The 18,855-nt window shown below is 41.4% G+C and overlaps 1 protein-coding gene across 2 annotated transcripts in view; it reads right to left on the reverse strand.

The window, feature by feature from the left end:
- The window catches only part of mbd2 (methyl-CpG binding domain protein 2), a 34,027-nt gene that overhangs the window by 14,484 nt on the left and 688 nt on the right, over positions 1 to 18,855 (reverse strand). For both annotated transcript variants that reach the window (XM_026174543.1, XM_026174542.1), the window contains exons 2-5: positions 11,450 to 11,609; positions 8,579 to 8,719; positions 6,644 to 6,734; positions 6,379 to 6,556 (exon numbers count right to left, since the gene is read on the reverse strand). In XM_026174543.1, coding sequence (XP_026030328.1) covers positions 6,379 to 6,556; positions 6,644 to 6,734; positions 8,579 to 8,719; positions 11,450 to 11,609 — 570 coding nt within the window. The remainder of the gene's footprint in view (positions 1 to 6,378; positions 6,557 to 6,643; positions 6,735 to 8,578; positions 8,720 to 11,449; positions 11,610 to 18,855) is intronic.

Genomic DNA, 18,855 nt, shown 5'->3' on the forward strand with positions numbered 1-18,855 from the left:
AGAATGAAACAGTAAAGAAAGGAGAAGTGGATGGAAGAAAAACATCAAGAAATATAAGAAAGGATTACAAGGGGAAAAGGAAAGGAGCACAGAAAAAATAAATGAGAACAAAATAAGATTAGGAAGGAATGAATGGAAAAGAACGAAGGGAAAGGGAGTAAAAGAGGTGAGAAGAAAATAGGAAGAAAAAGGGGGAGGAGAGAAGATGGGAGGGAAGGATCTCGTGAGGTATTCGAGTGATTCTGCTGTAATGGCTTTGGCCAGCTGTTCTCCCCAGTGTTTTCCACTGGACACACACACACACACACACACACACACATATATATATATATATATATATATATATATATATATATATATATATATATATATATATATATATATATATATATATATATATATATATATATATATATATATATATATATACACAGCCAGATGTGTGTCCCCACAGTGCCTCCTGCTGTCAGCATGTATTAATTGCATTCGTGCTTTATAGGGACCCTGGTCTGGCAACACAGACAGCAGGAGCAACAGGATGATACTGGAGAATAAGCTGCTTCACTTTTCAGATAAATTAGACTATATCAAGCCCACAGGCATTCAAAGCAAATAGGAAGTAGGAGCCCTGATGTCCTTATAAATCAAGAAATCCTGGTGTCCTATCTATGGTTTTGTGTAGGATAAATATGTACTGAGCACTCAGTTAGCATTAGCCAAGAAGCTAACTAGAAAGAAAACACATCCAGAAGAGTGTTTTATATAAACAAAAACACTTTTTTCTCCCATATTACAAAGCTGTGACATCACAACTACATGACTGGTCAGTTGTTGTTGTTGATCTTGGACCAACATTATTATGATGATGAGCAACAAACCCAGCACAGGGATATGGGGCGATCGTGGCTCAAGAGTTGGGAGGTCGCCTTGTAATCGGAAGGTTGCCGGTTCGAGCCATGGACAGTCTCGGTTGTTGTGTCCTTGGGCAAGACACTTCACCCGTTGCCTACTGGTGGTGGTCAGAGGGCCCGGTGGCGCCAGTGTCCGGCAGCCTCGCCTCTGTCAGTGCGCCCCAGGGTGGCTGTGGCTACAATGTAGCTGCCATCACCTGTGTGTGAATGGGTGGATGACTGGATATGTAAAGCGCTTTGGGGTCCTTAGGGACTAGTAAGGCGCTATATAAATACAGGCCATTTACCATTTACCATATCACACCGTTCAGAAATCCAGCTCAGCGCCTCAAAATAGCTGAGTTGACAGACACCTAGCAAACAGCTAGCTGACAGCTACAGCCGCCTGTGTTGCTAACTTATCCAGACTAATGAATTTCTAAACACCACCATGTATATAGTTGTGGGAGTACAAACAAAGCTGTAGAGATCAAACCACTTTTCGTATCAGGCTGTAAGCTTCTACCTACATCTTTGGAGTCAACCTGAAGTGGCCATTAAACAGGCTGTAGCTTTTGGCACGTAGAGGAAGAACCACATACTTCCTGGGAATCATAGTAATAATGGAGGTAATCATGACCTGTAGCTAAAATGCCAATGTCTTCAACCTCCCATATGCAGGTCATTCAGAGCAGATAAGAACAGGCTTTGAACATTTTTGGCTCAAAACTTATTTAGCAGTTTGATATTAAATTGAATCACATGTTTCATGTTAATTTCCCAATGTGGCCTCCCCCCCCCCCCCCCCCCCCTTCGACTCCCTTCATGCTTCATTTCTCCTCATCTCTCCTTGTCTGTCTCCTATCTCATCACCTTCTCATCCTCCCCTCTCACTACAACTGATTACTCCCCCTACCCAGCATGCATCAGTCATCAACCCTCATCTGTCTCATCCTGGAAGGCGAGAATTTACATTTTTCCATGTCTAACACACAAAACGCAGCTATGCTCATCAAACGCCATAACCGTCTAACAGAGAAAACGCATCACATAATTGTATTCAATCTCACTGGTTAGCTCATACAGTATTAGCCTACTCACCAAGCATTACTGTACTGATACAGTGGATCCAGAAAATATTCTAGAAAAATGATATGCTTTTCAGGCAATCTACAATTAATGAGACATTAAGTGGAAACAGCTGCTTTTCACTTTAATAACTCTTCAGATGTGTCCATAACTGACTGAACACCTGGAGAATCTGCCAAAAACATTGATCAGGCCTATACTGTAGAGAGAGCACACCTGTATCTTCTCAAAGAGCATTAAAAGTAAACTGGGATAAACATCCACTTCACGTTCCAGATAAACAATGTCAAGCCCACGAGCATTTAAAATCATTAAAAAACAATAGAGACTAAATAAATAAATCGGAATCTTTGTTGTCCTGGCTTAAATAAAATTATAAGTACACTAATATTAATACACTGGAGCTTAAACCTGCTTAAACTGGTTTGTGGACATCTCCACCACATGTGCTGAAAGTTGGGATATTTGGACAGGAGATTAGCTGTTAGCTAACACTAGCAGACACAAAGTCACAGACATCTGTTTATTTGTTCAGTATTAGTAATAGACTCGTACAATACTAGAATTTCACTAACCAAAACTGGAGCACAAACTTCTTAGATAGTCTGAAACACGTACTTATAAGACCCACTAATTCCCTTAAAAATGCTTCAAAACATAACAGCACAAACACAGTCGACCGGTCCAGGAAAACAGTCAAAACAGCACATGAACAACTGAAGAACAAGTCTGGTGACCTTGGGAGGCTCGGACAAACCTCAGAACTACCGGAGTGAGATCTGAGGTTGCTCCAGTTCCACTGGAGCTTGAATAGTTATGTCAGGACGAATTGGAAAAAACTGACAAATTCAGGCTTCCAAAGCTTGCCTGAAGAGACACAAAGCTGTAACTACAAAAAAATCCAGTTTTCTCTTTGTTACGCTATCCCTTAAAGTGTGCAAAAAGTAAAGAGGAGTTTCTAAATCTACAAAACCCGCAGAACGTCAACGCCTTATGTCCATCAAAGGACGATGCTTACAAGCTGAATGGACGCAATCTGTTTAAAACTGGTGATGACAACATCTCTTAAGACGAATTTAGCTGCAGATGCAGGAAAGCCCACTTTGAGGCTCCAGTGAGAAAAAGTGACAATCCATTAGGGGTAAAACCAAGAATTAACGAGGTTTAAGTAAGGCTAGCATGAGTCCATGACTGTTGCACATAGACTCTTAGGTTGGAACTCACATGGCGTTAACGTTAGAAGCTTATAGTCTGCATCTTTATCCTACAATAAGGATCTGTAGCTACTGTCATATTTTGAAATATTTTATTCTGAGTGTATTCTGAGCTTTCTGCTGAGCTGTGTGTGATTTGTCACTTCTGTGTGTGATTCAACTGAGGGCACAATTAGCATTTGAAATACTGATAAATGATAAAAGACGGTCTAAAGAGTCATAAATGTCAGTTATGCAGCCACAATAAGCTGCTGGTCATGCTGAGCCGAATGAGAGCGAAGCAGAAAAATCTGACTGCACTAAATAGAGAAAAGAAGAAAAAAACCTTTTTTTAAATTACAGCTTTTCCATTTGTAAGAGGGGAAACATAGTAATAAAAAGAGTGAATCACATAAATCAGCACAAAAGTTACTAGAGAATTTTTAAGAGCACTTGCAGCAATTAAAATTTCTGCAAATATTCACACAAGTACAAAGGTTCAAGGATAACATTTTTTTTTTCAAGTTTTAGTAAATAGAAGTGCAGAATAAATCGCCACTAAAAACAGCTTCATCATTCAGGAGGAAAACCTGCTCAAACACACTGAAGGTGAAGATGAATACAACTTCTCTGAGTCACTGAGTGACAAAAACAAGAAAAGCAGGACTCCTGATTCTTAAACGCAATAATAAAGATCACTTATTTTGGACCAGATGAACAGAACAAGGTCACCAATGTCTTCTTGGATGTTAACCGGCTAAAGAAACATCACCTTTACATATAAATGCAGTGAAAGAGTTAAAGGTGAAAGTCTTTCTTTTGAGTCTATTACGAAGACCTTTACTCGGCTCAGCCATTCTCCAATTCATGTTTACCCACTCAGCTATTTTCTGTTGATCTGAGGTCTGAACCGTACACAGCCATCCAATCTAAAATCGTGTTAGACGCGGTGTCCCAGTTACACCTCAGCGCTGCGTTAAATATGCAAACACGTCTCTTTGCCTTGCTTTCACACATCTGACATTTTATTTGGTTGTGAAACCGTCTGATCACTCAAGCGCACAGACTACCCTATCAGCTGACAACTTTTTAAATATGTTTTTAAAAAAAACATGTTTATATCATTTATGTTACTGGGTCATGGTGCACCGACTTGCACAAGCCTCAGGATAGTCAGTGCTTAATGTTTACACCAGCTTTTGTGTCAATGGCCTTTTTGTACTGATGACCACGAGACGATGAATAAAAACTAATTCACGAGGACAAAAACTATGATGTATGAAATAATAACAACGTGAAAATATTCTGGACAGATGACGAGATCCACTCAGAACTAATTAAGTTGTGCAGAAAAGCAGCACGAGTTTGGAAGCGATCCAATCAGAAGTAATCTGCTTGTGCAGGAATGTGAGACGCACCCATTTGATCCACCCGCTGACAAGTTAAGCTAACTGCCAGGATCCCTGTTTCACCCTGAATGTGATAAAAAGGAGACATTTTGCATTTGATGTCAATTAAAGAGATGCTTTGTGAACCATGTGGAGGAACTCGTTGGTACAGCAGTAAAAGAAGGTCTGGATTTAAATCTGCTGGTTGTCTGAGAAGTTCACCAAGCTGCTCAGATGTCCTTTTGCTTTTAAACCAACTTTATACGTAAATGGATGATTTGATTTAACCCCCTCAGATCTAAGTCATCATGGAAAGCATTTATGCTTATACATTGAGGATATGATTTTTATTGTCTCACTGATGAATCCATAAAGTGCAGCAAAAAAATAGGCAGAAATACACAGGAGCAATTGCTGGTACCGAACAGGTTAATCACCGCAGTTGTTCTACTGAAGTGTACGTCAGGTTAGACCGTGGGTTAGGTCACAGGGCTTCAGAGGACTTTGTGGTTACAACGTAGCTGTGGCACAGAATTTCCACTGAAGCATAAATCCTCTGTTTCTCTAACATGTATGTCTTTTTTCTATTGTTCTCCCAACTCACACCAACCAGGAAAGATCATGATTCTCCCTGACACACATCAAAAACTCCTCACTTTTTCCCAAAAAGGTCAGTTTTCCCAACAAAATCTAAGGTTGAGTTCAGATTTGGATGTGAGGATTTACACTTCAGAGGGTTAAAAGCAAACGACTGGCAGGTCAGATTATGCCCAGAAAACAGGGTCCATGGATATTTGCTGCTTCGAGGTTAGTTTATCTGTTGAATTAACTGCGAATTCAGCTTTTCTCCTTTCAATTTTAAACAAATCTCAGCATTGTTTAGTTGTCTGGATGCAATGTCTTTAAGATCTTTTCAACAGGTTGCTCAAGAGATATGCGAAAGGAGCTTGAACATTCGGAGTAGAGACACTGCTCCTAGGTGTTGAAAGGAGCCAACACAGATGGTTCAGGCAGCTGATCACAATGCCTCCTAGATATCTGCCTTTGGAGGTTTTCTGGGCATACCCAGATGAGAGTAGAGCCCCCCCCAGGGACAGAACCTGAACTTGCTGGAAAGGGTTTAAATATCTAATCTGGCCGGGGAGCACCTCATCTCCCCAAATGGGAACTGAAAAGCTCTGCTGGAGAAGCATGTCTGGAATATTCTTCTGAAAGCCGACATAAGAAAAGTGGAGGAAAATAAACGGACGATACAAGAAGCATGCCAAATTTACTATTTGTTAAAAGGTCTGGCTTGCAGTATTTCCACCGAAGCACAGACAGCTACCACTGCATTACTTTGATACTGAAGAAAACTTTTAAACAAGCCCCGGAGCTCTTAGCATGTTTGTGTATGTTTGTTTGCAGTGGACTTCAAAGATAATGATCTCCTTGGAAAGTGTAAGTCACACTGTGTATCATGTCTTTGTACTCTGATTAGTTGTGACTCACAAGAAGCACTAATTACAACTAAAAATGCAGCAACAGGACACTCAAAGCTTTAAAGTACCATAATTGCCTTCTTAAGCTGTGTGTATCTGTGTGTGTGTGTTGATTGTATCTTTCACCTCTCAATATGAAAATCCCTGTTCCAAATTAATCTTTAGAGCTGGGTTCACAGAGAGCTGGCACAAACATTAGCATTTTAGCACGGCTTCAAGTGCTCATGTCAGAGGGAGAAGCATGCACTTCTCCCTCTTTGGTTACAATCAGCCGAATGCCTTGTAATGACTGAGAGCTGAGGGGGGACAAAGACTGTTTGAGGACTGTGGGTCTTACCGGATGTGCTCATCGGTGACGGTGAAGGCCTTGCAGAGCGGCTGGGACGTGTTGAGCCAGATTGCCGGATTCTTCTCAGCCGCTACAGACGTCTGTCCCGTAATCGGAGCTGAGCTCATGTGCAGAGCGCTGGCGATGGCCGACAGCAGGGTGTCGTCACTCGCATCTGGACCGACACCTGTCCAATGAGAGAACGAGATCAAGAGATGTGTCAGAGGTCAAGACAGGCTGAAGGACTGGATTCAAGCTGTTGTTGGAGACCTACTCTGCAATCCTTTGGGCAGGTCCATGGTACGCAGGACCTGCTCTGTGACGTCTGATGACCGCAGACCTTTCAACCTCTTCTCCCAAAACAGCTGCAGACAGACAGACAGACAGCTGTTTATCTGATCATCTCACTGGTTTTTGATTAGTTTTGCTTGTTCATTTTCAAGACATTTTCAAATATAATACTTTAAACTCTTAATGTCCATCAGGCCTCATGAAATTGTTCAGGGTAAGGGTTAGAATCAGAAATTCCTGTTTGAAATGCTCAAATGGAAATCTTAGATGAACTACAAAGCAAAGGTAAATCTTTAAAATATCTTCTAGATTCTCTATATTTGACTCAGCATGCAGCTGAAATCCAACCTAACCCTAAAGGCCATCGCACGCTGGGCGGGTTGTGAAAAAGTGGCGCTGAGTTCATTCAATTATCAAGAGAATTTCCTGGTTTGATCCAGGAGTCGAAGCTGCATGACAGCATATTTTTGGATGTCAGTGGGATCATTTGAGCTGTTGTTGGCAGAGTTGGGATCATATCTGATGAGGCAGAGAAATCGGTTCAGTAAGCTGACTGACCCAGAGCAGAATCTAACTGTGTGGCAGAGGTAAAATAGTATTATTTACTATTTACATATCACTGTATATTCAGTGCTGCTGCATATTTTGAGCTACAAGCACAAATGCAAAGATCTGAGTGGCCAGATCAGTTTATTCAAATAACAAATTTAAGAAAATCTGCACACCTGAGTCAATGACAAGTGCATAGAAGGAAAGAAATCTGAGAAATATAGCCTAAACTCCACAGACCATCCTGCTTACCAGATCTGTTTATTCACATCTAAAAACTCAAGCCAGCCCAAAAGCATTAATGCTGCACATTCATTCAGAGACTAAGTATATTGAGCTTGGAAAGAAAAGCGTCTGGACTTCTTTAAGTAACTTGAAGACGTTTCACCTCTCATCCGAGAAGCTTCTTTAGTTCTAAGGTCAAATTGTGGAAAGTCCCCGATTTAAGCCGTATGGGAGTGTCCCCCTAGAGGGTCATGAACCCCCTGTTGATCCTCTATCTAATCACATTTGTTAAGGTGTGAAAGCGGGTGTGGGTCACATTCAGCCGATGTTTCAGGTGAACTCACTGTGAAACCTGGCCCCACCCTATCATGTGATTTCCTGAGGTCAGATGGCCCAGGATGTGAGTGGGCGTTAAGGCGCCTGGAAATGGATCTCAAAACTGGATTATAGATGGCAGACAGTTGGTGTCGTAAACCACCACCTCTGTTCAAAGATGGTCGTTCACAGTGGACATAGATGGCTTCTTTCACTCCTCTTTCAAACCATCACTCACACATTAATGTTAGCCTCATGGTTTAAGGTTTTAAACAGGGCTGGATGTAGATGGGTCAGCAGGGACCTGGAGGATGTTAACAGGATAATGGAACCAGGTTCCTTTCCTGCTGCTCTGCTTTAACTGGACAGAGTTAAAAGACAACAGTACTGTTGTTAAAAACTTTTATAGTGAAGAGTTCCAACAAGGAAAAAATTCGATACTGAGGGGTAAGTTGGACTCTAGCTCTAAAGATGTTGCAGGCAGTCTGATGGATGCTAACCTCTTACTGTTCAGTGGCAGAAAAAGAGCTCATTTTCATCTAGTCTGTGAACCCAAATGAATGTCTTAGAATAGAAGAACTGTGGGGCTTAAATGCATATTTTATCACCTTTCATTAACAGTATCATTCTACCCAACATATTTCTCTCCCTCCAATCATCATTCAGTCCTCCGTGTGCTGCTTTTCCCATGATGCTTCAGCACCCTCTAGTGGTTCCAGCTGTCATTACACTCTTCTCCTCCTCACAGCCGTCTCTTATGTAAGAGCCTGACCTCGCCCTCCTGAATTACCCGTATGTGTATTTGTGTGTGTGTGTTTCAGCGTCTCACCTGTTTGGGCTGCTCGATCGCTCGCTGCAGGTCTGTCTTCACCTTGTTTCCGGGGTGACTCGTAACCTTGGTAACGGGCTGTTTAAAGATGGAGGCCGTCTGTCTGATGGGCAGAGCTGTGTTCAGGTCTGGTTTCCCTCCCTGCATAAGACAGACACGAATCTGAATGTTGGTGTTTGGTTTCTTTTGCTCCCTGACTTCCCTCCCACCTTCTTGTCCTTCCTCCCTTTTATCCTTCTTTTACTTTAGCTTTCTCCTGTTCTTTTCTTCCTTACAGGTCACATTTACCTTCCTATACATGAGGCAGAAATATTAAACCTGTGGTTGTTTCTGTGAGTGTTTGATGTAAGCTTAAAGGGTTAACTCTAAGCTGAGACAACAACAGGAAGTGCGTGTTTGTGTGTCTCTGTGCCCATAAGTAATGAAGTGTGAAGAGCAGCAGTACAGGGTTGCGAACCGTGTCCATACAGCACACACAAACACATACATGCTGAAATTAACACTGAGGATGTGTAGATTATCCGTTTAGCAAGTAAATCTTGCTATGGCTCGCCTCTCTCCGCAGGCGCTATTTTTTTCACCCTACTCCACCTCTGATTGGTCCACACTTTATCCACTTAAACAACCATACACAGTCTATGTTTGATTACAGTCAGTGATCACAGTAAATGTTGAATGGATTGATACTTATAAAGCACTTTTTACTCTAACTGAGCACAATGTGTTTTTGCCCAGACACATTTAAAATACATTTCACACCTTCAATCTACAGTCTCTACAGAGGCCGATCTGGAGGATTTATCTAGTCTGAAGCTGTTTCATACATGCACTGCAGCTCTGAACTCTTCTAGCCAAAACCAGACATTCACCGCCAGCGAGTAGGCGTCATCTCCCAGTCATTTCCAGCAGTAGTCATTTCCAGCAGTTAGAAAACTGACTATTTCCTGCTGTGCTTCATGTATGAAAGGACAACTGTGGGAAAAAATCCCACCCTAATTCTCCTTAACTTCTCCACAGTTTACATGTGAACTTACCAGGTCTGTAGTCAAGACCACCTAAGTGGTTCCCCTATTTGTGTGCCGCAGAGAAAAGGCAAAGAGAGCAGATCTAACACCCACAATTTAAAACGCAGATGACCATGGCACATTTTAGATCATAACACTGACAAGATCAACGAGACAAGAAATAAATGAGACAAACAACCGACACCAGTCAGAGCCAAAATGATGATGCAGATTGGTCTTGAAGAAGAGAAGTCATCCAGAGCAAAACAAATCAAAAGCAGCATGTCGATTCTGGGCGAAAACACCCTGAAGGTGGAGACAAGCTCGGGCCGGGCCCAGCACAAACTACCATTCAGATTATCCTGAACTAGGACGAGTGTTAATTAAGACACCAGAGTGGAAGTAGACAAGTCGACTTTGAATACATATCTCCTTTTTGTGTTTTCAAAGTATTAGAAGAAAATCAACTTTAAAAAGATCCACTGAGGGAGTCCGATGTTTCCTCAAAGCTCTAGAATCCCTGTAGCCCATAAATTCATTAGGATTCATAATTTATGTGTTTGCTTGTAACGTTTGTCTGTTTATGGACTTTTGAAGAAGCCATTACTAGGTTTTGTGCTTTCATCTAAAGCCACCAACATGCTCCCAGTTGTCTTCATTGTTATCATTATGTTGTTATTTATGGGGCTAAAAACCAAGTTTTAACCTCTTATAACATCTAACAACTCCTTTTATTTGGAATTTTCACCCATTTGACATATCCAGATGGAAATCTGTGAGTCCAAACTGCATGTGAGACAGCTGATTGGTTGATTTATGATGTCATTTCACTCTGTTTGGGTTTCCCTCCTCTTGATTTTCTTCTTTTATTTTTACATCATGGTTTAAGAAGCGTCCGTTTAACTGTACCCCACTTACTTCATCCTTAACTACTGACTAACTATTTTAACTAATCATCCACTTCTCCCACTTTCACAATGCCCAAACAAATCTCAGGCAAGATAAGGAGAAGGCTCAAAGACAGTAATTTATGAATAAAGGGGTTATGACCAGCTTTTTCAGTGTGAACATTAGGCTTGTCCTACATTTCCAGAACTAAAAATCCTTACCTGACTTTAAATTTAGCCCTCCCAGGGTTAAGATCTGAGTCTAAATATCCATGAGATGGAGGTAAAAAAAGACTTAAAATACGCAAAAGGGAAAAATAAAGTGACAACAGTGAGCAAACCAAGGAAGCTCAAGGCTGTAAAACCGAGGAGGGCAAAATACATCCGGGTCAATATACCCAGGCTGTCCCTGATAACAGGACTGCTGGGATTACACTTCCATGTGGACATGCACACAGTCAGCTTTTGAGTCGACATGGATAATTTGGAGCGTAAATGAAGCCTATGAGGTCTAAGACATCATCCAAGTACCCCACCGGTGTATATTTCAGAAAGGATGCAGGCCCTATTCTCCCCCAATACATAGAAATCATGTATTTGAGCATGTGGAGAAACAGGTCTGAGCTTAACCAGGAATCTGATGTTTGTTATGCACATGTGACCAGGTTACTTCCTCTGTTTGAGGAAGTAACCTGGTCACATGTGCATAAAATCACCCTGCTATCAAACAGAATATCATCTCAATCCGCTCTCACTCTCTCTGACTCTCCAATAACATGAGGTTCAGCTGCTGGGTTTTTATCTATGCAAATAAGTCTGTGTGACTCAGGTATATTCACACGATGGATAAACAAGCACAAAGTTCTTGTTACCCTGTGACCTTTCGACCTGTTGCCGGAAGAGTTTTGTTAATCTGATAATCTGTTAAAGCACAATACACACACAGTCACTCCCACACAGGTGTGATCCATCTGGGTTACCTTGGCCATGCTCAGCGGGTCATGTCGGAATCTCTGTTTGTTTTTCTGCAGTTTTCCGGGCATCATCTTGCCCGTGCGAAAGTCAAAGCATGCCAGATCCACTGTATTTCCAAGGTAACGGGACAGCTGGGGCTTACTCCGGAACTTCTTTCCTGAAGGACTGGAGGATAAAATGGAAAGGACGCTATCATTAAAAAGTCATACTTATAACATCATAAAGAGAACCTATACTACATTACCAATGATGAGTGCCTAACATGGCCTGGGGTCAGTGTGTGTACAGGTAATCCCTGTGAGCTGGAAGCTAAGACTTATTCCTTATTCCACTCTTCGCTCAGTATTATGTCAAATAGAGGGGATATACGTAATATAGTCATCTCAGAAAGTGAGTACAAACTCCCCTCCCACCTGCGGAGTATTTATTTATTGTTTGTTTGTTTGTTTGTTTGTTTGTAAGGTAGAGTCAATGAGAGGAAAGCTGAATTAAAGGGATAAAAAAAAATTCAGACAGAACATGAACTGAGAGGCTGTAAACATCTTGATGCATATCCAGGTAAGTAAATCTCCAAAAGGCTGATTCTGTTCATCTGGACGTAGCATTTTCAGTGGGAGAAACATTTCATCACTCATCCAAGTGACTTCTTCAGTCATTATGCAAATGTACTGTTTATAAGATTGGGGAAACCTGCAGTCAGCTGAGACTGAAGAAGTCACTTGGATGAGTGGTTAAATGTTTCTCCCACTGAAAACGCTACGTCCAGATGAACAGAATCAACTTTTGGAGATGAGAGGCTGTACCATAAATATGGATTATTATGAGCTGTAAATCATGCAAAGCGATGTTTGTAGCTGAGTGAAAAACCCTGTTCCTTTGGTTATAATCCCATTTCCAAACAATCTGAAGTCCTTCATTCTACCGTGAGAAAGCTTATTCACAAGTGGAAAACATTCAAGACAGTCGCCAGTATTGAGTGGACATCCCAGCAAATTCACCTGAAAGTCAAACTGAAAGTGCAAAAAAAAACCCCAAGAGCTACATCTCAGACTCCGCAGGCCTCAGTCAGCATGTTAAATGTTAAAGTTCATAACAGCACAATCAGAAAAAAAGAGAACGAGTAGGACTTGTTTGGGATGGGTTGCCAGGGGAGAAGGCTCTTCTCTCTAAAAGAACACAGCAGCACAGTTAAGCTTTGCAAAGCTGCATCTGAACAAACCACCAGACGAGACCAAAGGGGAGCTGGTTGGCCATAGCGCACAACACCATATTTGGAGAAAAGCAAACACAGCATATCAGTACAAACACCTCAGACCAACTGTCAGCACAGCGGCGGAGTGCTGAGGATTTGGGCACCTTACAGTCACTGAGTGGACCATGAACTCCTCTCTATACAAAGGGAATCTAGAGTCAAATGTGTCCATCTATCCTGCGGCTACAGCTTGGCCCCAAACTGGGTCATGCAACAGGCAATGATCCCTAGAACAGCAGCTAATCTATAACTGAATCACTAAAAAGAAAGAAATAGAGGTGCTGCAATGGTCCAGGGAGAATCCTGAACTCAACCTGACTTACATGCTTTAATAGAGGACTTTAAGAGAGCCGTGCATCAATGAATGCCAGCAAACCTCATATACGCATGTGAGTGTGTCCTCAGGGTAATCAAAGGTGTAGAGGTCCAGTGTGTAACAGCACAGACCCATTCATTTAGGTGTCACACAGTGGAAATTTGTATTTGTCTTTTATAATTAATTTATAATAATGTTTTGATTTTAGTGTTTATTTGTGAGTGTAGTTTTTATTTGCATGATTTTATTCTAATGTTTGTATTGCATGTTTTAGTGGTTTTCTAATAACAACAATAATAATAATACATTTTATTTATAAAGACCCTGTCAAGACACCCAAGGGCACTTAACTATAGAATAGAACACATAATAGGACAATGACAAAATGAAGAACAATAAAAACAAAAGCACAGGATAAAATGAACAAACAGTGGGTTGGTATGAATATGCAGCTTTGAACTGATGGGTTTTGAGTTGAGATTTAAACTGGAGGAGAGAACCAATGTTTCTTATATCTGGGGGTAGAGTTCCATAGCCTGGGAGCAGAGCAGCTAAAAGCTCTGCTTCCCATGGTGCTGAGGCGGAAAGGAGGCACAGCAAGCTGGATAGAAAAAGAGGATCGAAGTGAGCAGCCAGAAGAGGTAGTGCTTAACAGATTAGAAATGTGAGGAGCAAGATTATGGACTTGAAGGTGAGCAGAACAAGTTTGTTTTTATCTGGAATTTCACTGGGAGCCAGTGAAACATTGGGGAAACATTGTTTAATCCACTGTGGACTGGCTGGCCATGGGATAAAAGTGGTGGCATCGAGCGACAGACTCCAGTGCACAGTGTAAGCTGGGCTGGGACGTGACGAACCCAGTGGAGGGAAGAGACAGGGACAGGAGGCGTCTCCTCGTCTGCCTAGGAATAAACCTTTTCTGATTATACCTGTACCATCTCGTACCCTGGGTTTCTGGTGCACCAGCTTTAGTGTCTACATAGGCAGCAGCAACAGAAGCAAGAGTTAGTTTTACTCTTCTTCCAGCATTTCACCGAGTGTCTCTAGTGTTAGTCAGGATAATATTATACGGTCTATAACTGAAAGACTCTGTGTTTCCTTATGGCCTGAAATTATTCCGTGTGGGTGTGGAGGGTAAAAAAAGGGTCCTGATAAACATGAGTTTGTGAAACCGGTAGAGGCCTCAGCAGGGCGTTGCTGCTCTTCCAGTAAACTGACCTGTTGTGACTGGTTTTCTTACTGGAAGTGATGAGTCACTTCAAACCAAACTGAAAGTGAGCCTTCAGGATGTGACGGAGCTCAGACGTCTCTGAGCTGCTACAGTGACAGGCCCAAGCTGTGCAGATCAACAGGAAGTAAAGAACAGCCACCGGCTCTGCGGCAAGGCTACGATGCCGCAGAGCTGCACCAGGAGCAACTTCCTCTGCGATCTGACGCAGAATGCTGAGCAAAAAGGAAAAACGTAACAAGCAGCGCTCCAAACTCAACTTTAATCTGCTCTGGAGAAGAGCTGAGGCAGGAGTATTTCTGAGGCAGAGAGACACAGACGCTGAGGTTTTCCTGCCTGAATGCACATTACTGGATAAGAGAAGCGCGGGGGGCAAGAAAAGTGCAGAAACAGTGAAATAGAAGTGACCCTGCATCTCACTCTCAACTGATTTTTTTTTTCATAATTTACTACAACACAGAGATGTTGTGATTAGGGTGCATGGACATGTCCTCCTTCATATGTCAATCACATGCATTTGCAAAATGATGCCTGATTTGTGTGTTTTGTGACCATATGATTCCAGCTAACATGACCTTTAGCTGTGTTCAAAATCATTCTAAAGATCCAAAAATTCTCAAAGGATATCACTAGAATTTAAAGAAACTGCCACCAAATATTCATAACATCAATACATATGCTGGTATTGATATTGGATCAATATTAGCCCAATACAGTCGATACTTGCTTTCTATCCTCTATGTTCCGTATGCAGCAAATAAAGTATTTTATTTAGGAAATGAATATGTAGTATGAAAAATGTCTGACCTTTTCTTATCGACTGTTACATCTTTATTATTTATAGCCTACAGCACATTAAAACAACTGAAGGTGACCCAAAGTGCTTTAGAGACAGACACTTTTATATCCCAGATGTCCAAAAAACATAGTTTGAAAACAAACGAAAAGCTAAAAAGTGTGTTCTGTTTTGTTTTAGTAACTGATTCCGGTGGAAAGTCAGAATAACAGTGATTTAGTGATCAGATACCTTTTATAGCTTAAAAGTAACACTATCAGTATTGGTATTGGCAAGAACAGCCCTGTGTTTACTTGACAATACAGTAAATACAGCGACAGTAAAATTTGCAGTGTCATAGAGCACTGCTAGTAGTAGTAGCAGTAGTAAAAAGCATGATAGAAATACTTTATGCAACACATTTTTGGTAACTCTTTTATGTCCCACTCATTTATGTGTTGTGCTAAAAGAGATATAAACTCAAGCTGAACTGTGGCTGAACTGTACTTTGATGCAATACAAACTTGTACCACAACATGGTGCAATGAGTCATCCATCTATTCTCTTCTGCTTGGTCAATTTGGGATTGCGGGAGGAGCTGGAGCCTATCTCAGTGGGCCTAAGGCGAGAGGCAGGTCACACCCCGGACAGGTTGCCAGTCTGTCGCACGGCACAAGGATTCGTTTTAACTTCTAATTAACCAGGTAAAAGAGTGCACTCTTGCGTCATGGGAAAAAAGCCAGGCCTCTTGAGGTCTGGCCCCTGGTGGTGAAATATTTACATTTGAATAATTACAGAAAATACCTTTAATGTACGCCCTCTTCAAAATAAATCTACACTAATCAGAGCGAACGAAAAACTAACAACGAAACGAAAACAAAATGTAATATACTGAAATTACAAATTAGGAAAAAAAACTGAAGCCTAAGTGACAGGGGAAATGCAGAGATTTGTGCTCTGTAAGATAACACAGAGCCATTGCCTTTAAATGTATGTGATCCTACTCACCCCTAAAGACCCATTTTGAGCCAGGAAAACCCGAGATCACCTACTGATTTCTTCTAAAGCCCCACTTCACCAGCCTCATTCATTTACATTCAAGTCCTCTGATTTTTCAGATCCACTGGTAAAGATCGCTTACATGTCCCAAGGTCACACCTCAAACAAAACGGTGACAGAGCTTTGGCAGGCACTGCTCCATGTTTGTGGAATCAGTTATTACCTGCTGTAAAAGGTGACCTCCATCTCTGCTTTGAAGTCAGGTCAGAATCCACCTTTACTCCCAGACCTCCCCAGCTCACTGCTGGGTGCTGGTGCTTGATAATTCTGTATTCTGTGTCCATTTTTACTTTTTCATGTAATGACATGAGTGTGTATATGAATGTGCATACTTTATACAACACTATGGTCCATGAAAGCTGTGTTTAAATGTGCTTTACACAAAACACAGAAAGTAAAATTCATCTTGCAGTCTATTATTTGAACAGGACACAGTTCCGTCACAGCTGCTGTGCTTGTCTTCAAGGCTATTTAAAAAGCTATTATAGAAAGTTGAAGTGAAACTTCCACAGTCTCTTCCAGCTAACTCAGGCAACAGCAGCACAAATGGCACACCCAGCTTTACGTTTCCCAGCTTTATGAAGCAGACGGTTGGCTGTCTGGGCACAGGGACAGGATCCTCAGTGTTATGGACATTTCCAACAGTAGTTTGCCTCTGACAACATCAGGAGAGAGGCCTAACCCAGCTAGAATGAGTGGTTATCTTACTGTACAGCATTTGGAGATAATAGCTTTACACGATGCCCGCTGGTATCAGTGCAACATGCTGTTCTTTACCCAGCATATGTCAATAAGGGAGTCATGTGGTTGTCAGGAGACGTTAAATAGATGTACAAGTGGCACTGAAGCGAGACACCATGATACATTTTCAGATTCAGACTCTCCTTAAGGTTGATAAAGAAACAGTTACAAAAACAATTTATACATCGACTGTATATCAAAGGTGACCACTATAGCCCCTTTTCCATTAGTTTCTACTCAAATAGACCTGCTCGGCCGGGGTTCCAAGGCGAACCAAGTAGGTACTGAAATGTGATGTCGTCAAACTGCAGGCCAACGATTGGCTAGTCTGTGCCGACACTCAATGAGTTAGGAGAGTGTCTCATTCACTGAAATCAAAAAGGAAATTTGTAATATAAAAAAAGCCCCAGAAAACACAGCAACAATGGAAATGGCTACAAAATGCAACGCCGTGGTCCCAGAGTCCGACAGAAAGTCAACTACTGAGCACCAGGCATATCGTCCACCTTTGTTGTAACATTCATGATGCATACTAATTCCATCAATCTAAATGTAAATGTTTGACAGAAAGCACTTATATAAAAAACAGCATAGATGTATGGGTGTGAATGGGTAAATGAGGGTCCTCAAGTAGAGTAGAAATGTGCTATATAAGAACAGGTCCATTTACCATTTTGGATGACATATTTTGCAGATTCAGTGTTAGAATTTTGTCCACCGCCATTCGGGTTTTTTGGAGCTAGACATGTCAAGGAGTGGAGTGCTAACTTACCAGCTAATGTTAACTTGGTTACACTGTTTGAACCAAACATTTTCAGTGGGAGAAACTTGTTCTTCCAAGTGACTCCAGGCTCAGCATTCTGCAGGTTTCCCCCAGTTTAAAAACGGTACAACTGCATAACGATCTAAACCAGCACCATTGCATAACAATGAGCAGATCAGATCAGTTTCATGCTCATTCATATGCAAATTGTCACAGCAGTTAATCAATGACCACGAGTACTACTCACTGAGAGTTGGAGAATGGCTGCAATCACAGCACTAAACAATACTGAAAGATGTCCTCTTAGATTCCCTCTTTGGCTCAAAGATTGTCATTCCCCTTTTTTTACTTAAGGAGGTCAAGAAGGCAGCTTATGTGAAAAGGTAACGGCCACCTCTGTGAATAGTACTCAGGGCCATTAACGGTCATGACAATTCATTGTTAAGCAATGGTGGTTATGCAAGTGTATTGTTAATAAAGTCAGACTAAATTAATCAACATTCTGGGATTTAGATAGCAGATGCTTACTATTTCTATTTAACTGACTAAAAGCTACAACGTCACTTGTCAAAACTAGAGTTTGTGTGTATGTGTGTGTGGATGGTCTGTCACTACAATTAACCACACAAAAAGACATTTTATTTGTCATTTACTGGCATTAATGGGATCAAAAGAATAAATAGAGAGGTTCAATTTAAAGAGTCAAATGAGCTGACAAACGTGAGGCCTTGAAACCTATATTTAAGCCCTGATAAAACCCAAATGAGTAAGTTCTAAAAACGAAAACTGTGAACACGTTCAAGTCAGACATTTTAATATTGGAGTCTATGGAAATTGACTTACTCTGAAAGTCTGCCTCAGGTGGACTTTAGAGAAACTGCAGGGTTTCTTTTAGTTTTCGTTATTGGTTTCATTTTTGCTCTTATTGCACATTTATGGAGGTATGAGGTGTGTCCACTGTAATCTCAATATCTGGATGAACTTCCCACCAATGTTCAAGCACTTTGGTTTGGCTTGCTTCGGTCATCCAGCTGTTCTTGGCCCCCTGCTGCCACAACTCTGGTCATACAGACATTGTTACATTGTTGTAATGCTGTTATTAAGAATGAATTCTGATTGGCTACTTTGCTACTGTGCACTACATTGTAACTTCTCAGACTGAAGCCGAGCCTCTGGTTGGTCCACTGAGTGTGAACAGAGGTGAGCTCACAAACAGTCCAGAGTCAGCATTGGTACCACAGCCGAACTGCTGACTGATTATCGGTTTGCTGTGTAAC

The sequence above is a fragment of the Astatotilapia calliptera genome, chromosome 7 (genome assembly GCF_900246225.1).
Source record: "Astatotilapia calliptera chromosome 7, fAstCal1.2, whole genome shotgun sequence".
Taxonomy (NCBI): Eukaryota; Metazoa; Chordata; class Actinopteri; order Cichliformes; family Cichlidae; genus Astatotilapia; species Astatotilapia calliptera.